This window comes from Macadamia integrifolia, chromosome 10, assembly GCF_013358625.1.
Source record: "Macadamia integrifolia cultivar HAES 741 chromosome 10, SCU_Mint_v3, whole genome shotgun sequence".
Classification (NCBI taxonomy): domain Eukaryota; kingdom Viridiplantae; phylum Streptophyta; class Magnoliopsida; order Proteales; family Proteaceae; genus Macadamia; species Macadamia integrifolia.
The window spans coordinates 30,089,643-30,102,335 of record NC_056566.1 but is presented as its reverse complement, the minus strand read 5'-3'; the positions used below and the strand labels follow the sequence as shown (position 1 = coordinate 30,102,335).

At 38.0% G+C, this 12,693-nt stretch overlaps 1 protein-coding gene across 1 annotated transcript; it reads right to left on the bottom strand.

Moving 5' to 3' along the window:
* Positions 1-435: 435 nt before the first annotated feature.
* On the bottom strand, positions 436-8,967 carry LOC122091668 (pentatricopeptide repeat-containing protein At2g31400, chloroplastic-like). Its single transcript, XM_042661713.1, has 4 exons — positions 6,531-8,967; positions 3,015-3,231; positions 1,082-1,266; positions 436-966 (listed from the first exon to the last, which is right to left on the bottom strand). Exons 1-4 carry the CDS (start codon positions 8,450-8,452, stop codon positions 702-704), a joined length of 2,589 nt encoding a protein of 862 aa, XP_042517647.1. The 5' UTR covers positions 8,453-8,967; the 3' UTR covers positions 436-701.
* Between the last annotated feature and the right edge of the window lie 3,726 nt (positions 8,968-12,693).

The window sequence follows — 12,693 nt, the reverse complement described above, 5'->3', positions numbered from 1 at the left end:
TTCAGACACTCCTCCTCTCTCTCTCTCTCTCTCTCTCTCTCTTGCAATTTCATTTGCTGTGGTCATCATGGACTGCGGTTTCATGGCTTTTTTAAGATTTGAATGTTCAGATCCTTGGATTTCGTAGTCTCTCTCAGTTTTTCTAGCATGGGTTTATTAGGTCTTCAGAAATTATGAAAAAAAAAAAAAAACATTATTTTTCCGGGGGATTTTGCCAGAAGAGGAATTAGAGAGAGCAGTGTCCCTCTATTTTTCTTTTCTTGGTAAAAGAACCCATTCCCCCAGCTCCACCCCCCACCCCAAAAAAAAAAAAAACCAACCCTTACGTTCAGAAAGAAGCAAAAATCTACTAATTCATCACATAATCTTGGTAGGCTCATCAGCTATGACTAGCTTCAATGATTTAACAATTAGATAAGAACAATGAAAACAATATTGCAAAGTGCGAAATCATCCTGATTCTTTCCGAGAATGATTTGTATGATTACATGATACAAGGTACAGATGGTCAAACACCTCCACAACCCCCCCCCCCAAAAAAAAAGAAGCTCCAGATGGGAACTATATTGGCCTCTAGAAATGCAAAAAGATAATACCTACAAAAGTAATCCCAATGTTTATACACTGATGCACATATAAATTACAGATTATTCCTAAACACACATTGAGCAGAAACCTGCAGAAGCTAGGCCAAATAGCTTTTAAAAAGGGAGTATTTGCAAGTCAGAGAATTTATCTACCCTACTACTTTCTGGGTTTTTTCTGTCATCATGAAGAACCAGGACCTTTAGTGTGCCGGTTTCCCTTAACCAGGCAGCTACCACAGCTCCTGTCGATATAAACCGCCCAATATTGCACTTGGCAACACGGAAGGGAGCACCAATTCCACCAAGGAGCGCTTCAATGGCTCGTCTGAGAGTACCATCACCAGCTACTTTGCTGTGTTTTCCCCACCCTGTCAAAATGCTGCACAGAAACGATATCTTTGAATGCCAAATCATGGTTGATACAATGGCAGTGGAAAACATTCAAGTCTCTGGATTGTTCCGATTTGGTGATTATCAAGAGAATAGATGCATACCTTACTAACTTTGGCAACTCGTGACCTTCAAAAACGATTGAACGTATATTGAGCAGCCAGGCATGAACCATAGCCTGAGCAGCACCAGAAGACATCAGATGCAAATCCAAGCATGAGTCACACCATGCATTCTCCCATACATGTCGGCGTTTCCCTTCAAGCACAACCAACTGGGCCCCTTGCTTCTACAAGAAAATTAAACAGGACAATGAGTACTTATGATAACAGCAGCTTTAATGCTGCACTTGACGAGGAAGGCCCATGAAAATATCAAATGAAAGACAGTCGGATTAGATCCCAGAATTTCTTTTCTTCATTCCCAGAATGCATTTGAAAGAAATGACATGATTTTACTGAGGGAAGAACAAAGCGAGAAGACAATAATACTGAGAGGCCATGAGATGGCCAATGATGAACTAGACATAATCTAGAAGGATCACTGTGGTAGACTTATGTGGTCAGGCCCCTCATTGTTTTGCCATGAGTTGCATGTATCTGTGAAACATCATCCTCTACATCACCTTTTTTTATTTATGATTGAGCCCATATACCTAAAAGAATCACTTTACTGAATCTCCCTCTCATTCGATGGTTACATCTATATTACAAGAAAATAAAAAAGGCACAACTGTATCCTAAAAAAAAAAAGAAAAAGAAAACCAACCAACCAACCATCCTATGTTATCTAACTCCCATAAGATAAAATACAAATACAAGTTACATATATAACCTCAAACAACTAAATTACTAAATAAACCCCTAAATATCCTTGCTGAACTGAAAGCCATGTTTTGACCTGGTTGCCCTAAGTCTGGGTTTCTAGACCGGGTCAAATCAGTCTAGCCATGCATATGCAAGTATGCAACTGCATCAAAGGCTGTCAGCCTTGGACACCTAGGCGTTTCCTCGTGGCATTGTGACAAGAAGCCACAAATTATATTATTTCTTTTTTTTTTTTGACATCTCACGAGTTTAAGTTAATTTATGTTTATTGCCTTTGTTGTTATGATGAATATGCTTATTTGTTAAATCCTATGCTTAGTTTATTATATGTTGGTTTTCTCATATTAGGTCATTCCTAGCATAATTATATCATATTGATGATTTGATATGGCTTCTATGTTGCATATTAAAAAAAAAAAAAGAACAACCCAATCCATGAGGCTCCCGCTACTGCACGGTCTGGGAGGGGCAAATGCACACAGCTTTACCCTTTGCTTTGCATGAGAGGCTGTTTCCAAGTTTCGAACTTGTGACCAACATGTTGCAATAGTGCAATTTGATCATTGTGCCACAAGCTTGACCCCTTTTATGTTGCATGTAAGTATAATAATATTAAAACTATCTTTGCTATATTACATATACTACATGCCTAGGCGCCTCTCCACGCCTCTTTTTTTTTTTTTTTTTTGGGGGGGGGTGGGTGGTGTCGCCAAGTCAGCTTGACAACCATGCTCAACATTGTACTCTCTTCTATGCCCCCCACCCTCTTATACTTTTGTATTTTCAATATGAAATCTATATTATAAAAGAAATTGATCTGTTAGCTGAAATCAGGTAATTAGTGACATGACTGATGTCTGTCATAAGACTTGATATAAGTTTCACAAACATTACTAAATACAAATTTGCACATTCAAGCACCCAAAAAGAATTACAATTGGCCCTTCCACTTGTTAGATAAAATAGGAAAATCCTACAAAAAATGCCCATAATAGGTGAATGACCTCCTACTTTGGGTTGGGTAACACATAATAGTCATAAAAGTATCAAAGGACCCAAAAGTGCCATGTTTGAAGCTTTCACATAGCATAAGTAGAATGAAGTTCATGACCCAAGTCACCCAACTGACTAATTTAGAACCAATCGATTCAAAAGTGCAGTGGTATGAACAACATATACTGTCTAACAATCATGTACAAACTAGAGGTACCTGACCAAAGTGCCACAGCATGTCAGTTAGAGCATTATAAAAGGCAGATGCTGTTGAGGAGTCCATGTGCTTCACTTCATCAAACAGAGACTGAGCTTGAACCCACACTTTCTCCCTACTTCCCATAAGAAGCCCATGTGCAACACCATATACTTGATTATCGAACAACCGGAGTTCCTCTAACAAAACTGAAGCATCTTCAAAAGAATTGCAACGGCTGCACAGAGAAGAAATTACCTTATGAATGCATTATATAGAATAGTTGCAGGATAACCTATAAGCGACTAAATCATCAAGTACAATGAAGAACAGTAAAAACAGCATGGATTATAAATGGAAGAGCTTGGAGTAGGCCAACCACAACTCGTGGGCATACTAATATACCACCTAGAGCAGTGGTTGGGCCCAAGAAAAGTTGCCACCTCTAGGAAGCAGAAAGAACTGAAAGTAAATAAATAAAGCTCACTTACTGCTTTATGAAAATAAAGCTAACTATTCACCCCACCCCGCCCCCCCACCCCCCCAAAAAAATAAAAAATTGAAGCTATTATGAAAGCCAGTTCATTAATTAAAAACTTTGAAATATAAAAGATTATTTGTAAGGGGATCACCAAATTCAGTCAAAACGACAACAACTTCTTGGGGGACTAGAAATATTAGAAATAAATCAAACACTTATTGCAAGTTCTTATTACTAATATTATTGACAAAACACTAAGTTTAAACAACCAATACTTCAGAGGAGAAATGATGCGATTAATTTAAATCTTGGCAACTTGCAATTTACATTGAACGTTGTTACTACTTATATTATTGGCATAAATATTAAGACTTGCAATTTATATTGAAATTTGTTACTACTTATATAAACAAATTTAGGCACCAAATACTTCAGAGGAAAAATTATGCAATTAAATAAAAAAAATTCTGCACAGGTAATAATTGAAATTTACAGTCTTTATGTTCTTGTTCCAACATAAACAGAAAAACACTTCACCAGTGATTCTTTTGCTTCGTGAAAAGGTCTTTTTTTTTTTTTACTGGTTTCCATATCATTCAGGGAAACATTAAAAGAGCCTAGGGACTTGACTGTAGTAGTTTCAACATCAGCAACAAGGATGACGACTAAAGTTAGCAACAAATGTTGGGATTAGAAGTGCCGTGAAGGTGGTCAATCAGTGGAAGAAGTAGCAAATGCAGTAGCAACATAATGAGAAGCTACTTCACTGCAATAGCAGCAAAGATAATTGATCACAGGAAGCAATAACAAAATAATGTAAATTGACAGTGGATGAGGCAAACAAAAGGCTACAGGATTCAAGGAATCCACGAAACCTCCCAATCGGATCACCCAGACTGTGGCCCCTATTCCTCCCTCTCTGACATCCGTATCTATGTTTTGTTGATGCAATGGTGTTTCCTCTGCTATTGTGGTCACCACCAGGACCCCATAGTGATACAACCTTCACTGCACTAATTAGTCCAGATGCGATGATCAACAAGACCACCTTTTTTGTTTAAAGATAATGTACGCGGTTTGGTTTCTCTTTGGTAGTTGCTCTTCTGTGACTTATGGAGCCTCAGAAGAGGTCCCTTCTGTTTGAAGAGTATCAATTCTGGTTCCTGGTAACTGGCTGCCAGATGGAGAGAAGGAATGGAAGACGAGTGGATGACGAAGTCATACAGAAATTCCATCTGTCACAATTAGAGGTGGTGTAAACTCCATCCATCTTGAAGCTGATTCGTAATCTACACATTTGTGCTAATTTCATTACAATTACTTACATTGCTTGTTGAACAATAGATAACGAAATGTTGCAGAAATTGTTTGACATGATCCAGAAAAGAAGAGATCCCCAACAAAATGAATTTTCAGGGTTCATATGCTAAATTTGGAGGTTTATCTGGTGTGGGACGGTTTTGGGAGTCCCAAAACCCATTCCATCTTGGGTTTTCTGTTCTGTGGCTCCAGTAACGCTTCTCAAGATGAAGCTTGCAGAAAAGCCCACACACAAAGAGCCCCATGATGCTGCCAAAAAACTGTAAGATGGTGATGTTACCGGAAAGAGTGTTTCCAACTGATGAATTCTCTTACGCCTGTGCCCGTTGTTGCTCGAAGATAATGGTTCTGTCTTGAACTGAAGACAGGGGACTCTAACAAACCAATTCCTTGGCTGTGACCGTAAAGAATGGAAGTACAGTCACCAAGCACTGAAGTAACAAGGGAAAGATGACCGACTACCGCAGAAACAAGAAGAAACAACAACCAGTGCCTTAAAGAGAGCACAACTGAATTCCCCTTCTTACACTTTGACCAAGGCAAAATGAGTTTCGCCAAATTTACAGGTTATACCCTGTCTTCTATCTACGGTCACGAGCAGTTTTCGTTTTTTATAACCTCTTCTATGATGGACATGGCATGTACATGTGCAACAAATATCTTAGAATCCAAAAATGTGATACGATTCAGATTGGAGGAACTAAAAGAGCAAGGGCAGGCCTAAAATGACTTTGGAGATGTGAGAAAGGACATGCATGGATTATAATTATGGCTCTGAATATAGTAGAGTAGGAAACAGGACCTGTGTAGCCAGTCCTATCTTGTTGGATAATGCTGAATTGTGTGTTTGTGCATTGCTGAGATTGTCATAAAAAAATAAAGGAAACCATGAAAATTAGGAATTTTCTCCCCAGTCATATCAGAACTTGAGTGCATCTGCTGGCGGTTATACCAAAACATACATCCTTTGCTGGATATTACTCCACCTTATTGTTAGTCATAGTCTTCAATTCATCAGTTTCAAACATAGGATTCTTTTTATCCCTTCTTCCTCGACTCTGTTTCCCTAATTTGATCTAGACCATGCATTAAAGAAATCACTAAAAATTTAATCATATAGAGGAACCAAACCATCTCATACTTACAGTTCCACCTCAATCCACTTTCTGAGAGAATATGCATTGGCAGGAAAGGGCATTGAAAGAGCATTGAAAGACAGCATTTTAATGGTTTGATGCCTAATTAGCAAACTAATCACATATGTTGACTCAAATGTGGTGGCATTTCTGAGGTTAATCTCACAATTGATTAAGGGGTTAATAACTCGGAAAACTATAAGAGATTGATCTTCTAGTTTGTTTTTCTAATTCAAAATTAAAGCCTCCCAATGCAGAAGTAAATCAGCAAAGCAAAGCAGCACAATAAACAAGAGATACATAACAGAATTCTATGCTGAACTTTGGAAGGATAAAGATATGATTGAGCATGGTATCATAGGAATAAAGCTAATGAAATCCTTAATTTCCTTTTCTTTTCTTTTCTTTTTTTTTTTTTTTGGGAGGGGGGGGTGGGGGGAGAGGTTGTGGATTGGGGACACTCAAACTTCTTCAAATGAGTCCATGATGGTGACACTCGCATGCAACAGAAATATGAGAGTGGGGTGATAGTTAAACCTTTAAATGCGTTAAGAATTATGATGTACCAAAAGCTGCAAAAGTTTGTTGAGAAAGGTGTACCTGCAAGCATTTAAAATGGCAGAGAAGGTGACAACATTTGGCTTTATTTCCAGTTCATGCATCTTATGAAAAAGACCCAGGATGCATAAAATCTCCTGAGACTTCCTATTTGAATCTTCCTTCGAAGAATGATGCGCCTTATCAGCTGCTAGCTGCCCAAAAATCTTTATAACCTGGTTATTCTCTTCTACATGTCCCACGCTGCTTTCAGTGGTGTCCTTTATATCCAGGTATGTTAAAGACTCGGTATGTGTCCCATTAGTTCCATCAGTTGCATATTCCTCAAACGGTGCAATTGCTGACCGACCAAAGGCATCAATGATGGAATTATAAGTTACAACATTAGGCCGGATCCCTTCTCTTGTCATCTCATCAAGCAGGGACACAGCGGACTCCACCAGTCCATTCTTACACAAAGCATCGATCAATGCACTGTACAAAACAACATCAGCCTTCAAGCCTGCCTGCTTAAACTCTCTGAAAAATTCCATTGCCTCTTTGTACAGACCACCCTTGGAATATGCATCAATCAAGGTAGAGTAGGTCAAGACATTAGGAGAAATGCATTCAGCTTTCATCTCTTTGAACAATTTTTTAAGTTCATCATATTTCCCCAGTTTCCCATATCCCCCCAGAAACGCATTGTAAGTAACAGCATCTTTTTTAATCCCAGAGGTTTCCATCTCCTTACAGACAGCCAGAGCTTCCTCAAATCTACCAAGCTTTGCATAAATGGAAAGCAATGTATTGTATGAAACTCTATCCAAACCAATGCCAAGGAGCTTCATCTTGTTAAATAGATTCAGTGCTTCATCTAATCTTCCAGCTTTGGCATAGCCATCAATCACAGTGCTGTAAGTCACAACAGTAGGCAACACATTCTTCTCGGACATCTCCGACATTACCTCATAAGCCAAATCCATCTGCCCACCTTTGCAAACTGCATCCAATAGTGTATTATATGTAAAAATATCCCGATCAATTCCCCTGTAAGCCATCTCAGTGAACATGTTCGTAGCCTCCCGCCACAAACCGCCTCGACTACAAACAGCAAGAAGGGAATTAAAGGTGATGCGGTCAGGTTGCACCCCTTTGGTCACCATCTCATCGAATATCTTTACAGCCTGATTAAATTCTACACCTCCTTTCCCACAAGCATCAATCACAGCATTATAGGTCACTAAGTTAGGCTTCAGACCACATTCCTTCATCGACTCGAAAACCTTTATGGCCTCCTCACAAAACCCACTGCGGCCATAAGCACTAATCAAAGCCGAAAATGCATAAACTGTATTACCATAGCCATCTATGTTGGCTGTATCGAACACACTCTTGGCAAGATCAACCCGCCCCAACCTACCAAGAATACTGATCATTGCACTAGCCAGTTTACCCTGCTCGTTCCGCTTCCGCTCTCTCCGCACAGCGAACTCGAAGCACCGAATCGCCATAGAGCACTCACCACGATTTCCGAGCTCCCGAAGCAAGAAGGCGTAGTCTTCTGAACCAAAGAGCTTGGTTTCGAAGCTCAGGAGGACAGATTCGAGGGCGTTGTCATCCCCAGCAAAGCGGATAGCTTGTTGCAGAGCTTCCTCGGCTACGGAGGAGTGCCGGCTGCCCATGGCGGTCTTGGGGCGGCCAAAGTGCATCTTGGAAACGAAACGAGTAGAACGGCGGCCACGGAAATCAGGGCCAAGTTCGGATGTTGAAGGAGGGAGAGGAGAGAGGGATGGGAAACTAGGGTCACGAGAAAGGGTCGACGAATTACCTTGTTTCGCTCCATTTCGAGTCGAGGGAGCAGAAGCGCCGAGAGAAACCTTGTTGGAGCTCCAGCGGGGGTGGTTTTGATGGTGATTGTGAGGATGATTTTGGTAGGGTTTGCTCGAAGTGAGAGAGCAGTGCGGAGGAGTGGAAGACGCCATTCAATATGGACTTTAGCAGAGAAACTGAAGAAATAGAGAGAAGAAAGATATAATTAAGGAAACTGTGATAGAAATATCTTTCTCTCTATTTCTCCCTTAATTATGGAGATTTTGGGTATCAAGACCCCATTCAAGATGGAATTTAACGGAGAAACTGAAGAAATTGAGAGAAGAAAGATATAATTTAGGATACTATAGAAATAGTATCTTTCTCTCGGTTTCTTCCTTGGTATTTTGGCAATCATACATCTACAACTATTATTGTAGTATCAATCACGAAAAGGTAATAGAAGAAAGAAGAAGACGCCATAGAGGTTTTGGAAGCTTGGAAGATCCAGCTCAAAGCCTCCGAAACTTCCCAAACTGGATTTTCTGCAATATTATCCTGATGACATCACAGAATTCCACCATCTAAGAACCAACAAATCTTGTTATCACGCTATCTGCGATCTAGCCGAACCCTCGTTTTTACCTCCTCTCGTGAATCTTGAGCAATCGACAAGGAGAAAAGAATTTCAAAGAATATCCGGATCACAAGTCAAAAATTTTTCTTTTTTTTTAATTATTATTATATAGAAATCAATCAATCAAATGAGGAAGTCACATATAAGGGGAAAGTCTTAAAAAAAAAAAAAAAGAAGGTAAAATCAAAAAAAATCCAATGTATTGATATTTTAAGAGACAAAGCCAATTGCAAAATAAATAAATAAAATAAAATAAAATAAAAGACAAAGCCAAGCTGCCAAGGATTTTAAAGAATCAATCCCAAAAACCTTTGTCCATATTGGTATTAGCTGAGAGCCTGACACCATGATTCAAAGTATCGGTACCATATTGGTTGTATACTTGTATCTTATTAGGACTGACTAAGGTTGATATCTGATTCTTAACTGATCAACATTGATTATTCATATCATGTTAGAGGTAAAATAGGAAAAATAAGTGTACTTTAAAAAAAAAACTAAGGGCAAAATCAACTGATATTCATGGATCTTTATCCCCTAAATCCATGGCTGAGATTGAAATGATATCACTATAAAAGATTTATTTATCCATCTGTATGATACCTCTTTTTTTAATCTTTATAAGAAAAAAAAGTCTACAATGTAGTATTGACCTTATGTCCAAACAGAGTCAAGGTGAAATGACCACTTAACCTCTCAAAAAAAGGAAAAATTCCACCTCTATTGATACTTTTACTGATACTCCCACCAGCTTTTGTGCATGTGTAGTGCCACACTTCTTTTTAGGAACATTCTTCTAATATTTATTTACTAATAATCCTTCTTTAAAAAAAAAAAAAAACAATTTTTGAAGTGCAAGTCTTAAATATTCTATCAAAAAAATTTATTTGTATTAAGACCCTCTTTGATATCATTTTTCTTTTTTAGATTTACCCATTAAACAAAAATCATTAATGAAAGTTATTTTTTATCAAAACATAAAAATGGTTTGATAACTATTTGACAAAAATGGTATTTTGAAGTAATGGGTGAAGACATTTTTTCTTATAACTCTCTTTCTCCACTTTGGACTGAAGAAGAAGGGGGCAAAGGGTTTGGATTTTTAATTACAAAGTAAATGATTACTTTACCCCCTCCTTATTGGGATTTTAAGCATGTGCTCATTAAAGTTCAACGTAAAAATAATTGAAAATCAATTTTAACCAAAACACACAAATGACTCTTGATCTATTTTTGATTTTTGTGTTTTATCATTTTTTTTTTAAATAGAAACAAGTTCCATAAATGATACCAAATGTGGTCAAAACTATTTTTATGAATTAAAAAAAAAAAATGATACCAAAGTACCTAAATATCATAAATAAATAGTTTTTTTGTGAGGTGAGGTGAGGTGAGGTGAGGTGAGGTGGGGTGGGGTGGGGTGGGGTGGGGTGGGTAAGGGTGTCAATCGGTCCAGAACCAGGTATTCGATCTGGTTCGGGTTTTAGTTCCAAGGAGTGTTAGTGTGATCCAGAACTGGACCAAGTCCCGTCTCGGTTCTGAAAATCGATACTCGTACCTGACTTATTTGGTTCTGGTCCGGTTCTGGTTCCTATTTGGATTTTGTATTCGGTTTTTATTTGGTTCCAGTATCCAGTTTCAAATTCGGTTTTGTTATGCAGTTGTTATTCAGAAAACAAAATGTAAATGTTCATTCGCTATGTATTGGTCTTCCCCAACAAAAGAATGAAAAAAAAAAAACATGAGCTATGGATCATCTATTGAACTTTTAATATCGGGTCATTAATCATATCCATCAAGTTTTTAGTTAAAGAGGAAATTAAAGAGGAAAAAGTGGACATTAAGTTATCCGGTTCAGTCCGATTTCGATTAGAACAACTGATTCTTGGCATAAATCCAGATCCAGACCGAACCGAGTTATAAATACTTATTTCAGATCCAGGATTTAATCATATTATAATGGATTAGAATTGGTTCAGGGTATTCGGTCCGAATCTGAATTCGATTTTTGGATTTGATTCCGAATTGACACCCTTAGTGGTGGGAGAATAAAAACTTGAAAATTATCTTGTATCTTATGTTTTGTATTATTCTAACAATCTCTTATCTCCTCTTGTACCCAAGAAAAAAATCTCGCCTTTTTTTATTTATTTTTTTGGTAAATTTCTTTAATCTCCTTTATGATACATAATGCATGGCCTTTTAAATATGGTCTTTTTTTCTTTTATTGGTAAAATTGTCTTATCTCCTTTATGGTACATACTGCATGGCCTTTTGCTATTTGCTTTTTCAGCAGTTGTTAAGGTTCTTGTCTTTTCACTAAATTAAAAAAAAAAAAAAAAAGGGATTGCCGGACCCTTGTAGCATTTGCAATCTCAAATTGGTGCAATGAAATCTTCACTTTCCACAAATGTCCTTATCGACAAGGAGGATATAATTTTGTCATCATTCAATTGTTCTTAAATAGAAATTTACTATTTCTTTGAGGTGAATTTTATTTTCAGGCATGATAAAGGAATCCAATGTTGAAGTGACCTTAATAGACTCTTGGGTCAGGTCATTGTTATACTCACATTCTCTATTGACGAAGTTGACATTATCCCCCCTATGGCACCGTGTTTGTGCTCCAATTGCAAAATTTCGACAAAAATTGCTTCCTGGTAGTATAGAGTCTACCACTCTATAGTCATAGATATAGGCCACAAGTGCCAAAAGCAAGGCTAAAACATTAAATGCAGATCGACTAATCGACTAGGATGATTCCGTGTACTCAAAATTTGGGGGCCAATTTGAAAGCAATATGGATTATGGAGTATTGAATGTAGAAGCAGAGCACTATTCATGATGCAGAAGCACAATTAAACGGAAAGAAGAGACAATCACTCAACCACAATGCATGGATTTATGTGACTGACAAGGTGCCAATGTCCACAGAGAGAAAAAAGTAAAGAATTGCTTACACATTCTCTTCCTCACACTAAGTACAAATAATTCTCGTAACCCTAATAACACAAATAGCAACTATTTATGGGGAAACAAAGAGAAATTTCTGGATCTCAAGAAGCAAGGAGCTTGAAGTTGACCAGCCAGCTGAGTTAGAAGGTAATTGGAATTCCAAGGAGAGATGGTATATGGTAGGGCAGTGAAGAGGTATGGGAAGAGGGAGCGGAGCCTGAATTTGCCACTTGGAAGCTTTGCAAATATGAACAGTAGCGTAAGGATGTGATTATTGCAATCCATTCATGTATGACTGAAACTACTTATCTTGATCGTCCATTGTTCTTTTGGTGTTGGTTGAAATCTCAAAACAGATAAAGCCAATGCAGATTTTGCATTTGTTCAGGTAGGTGGAACCTGCCAGGGCATACAGGAACAAAATTGCACTGTTGCATGAACCCAACACACTCCCCGTAAGTGGAAAGTAATGACTCTTCACGTACGATTTCGTGACAACATGTTCTTTTTCTTCCATAAATGCCCCTCTAAACATTCTTAATGGCAGCATGGAGAGGCATCTATGGAAACAAGAGGATAACTGTCGTCGTGACGAGCTGATCTGGGCTCACATCTTGTGTCTAAATAGGTATGGACAAAACATATTACAATTTACAAATGATAAAACCACTGCATCATAAAATAATTTGAAGGGAATTACATTTCCACAAGCTTTTTCACTTCTACATTTCTTTGCTAACTACATCAGTTGAGTTCTGGATAAAACAAAGGATGTTAGCTTCCGATTGCACACTCTCATCTGATCTACTGATGAGTTAACCC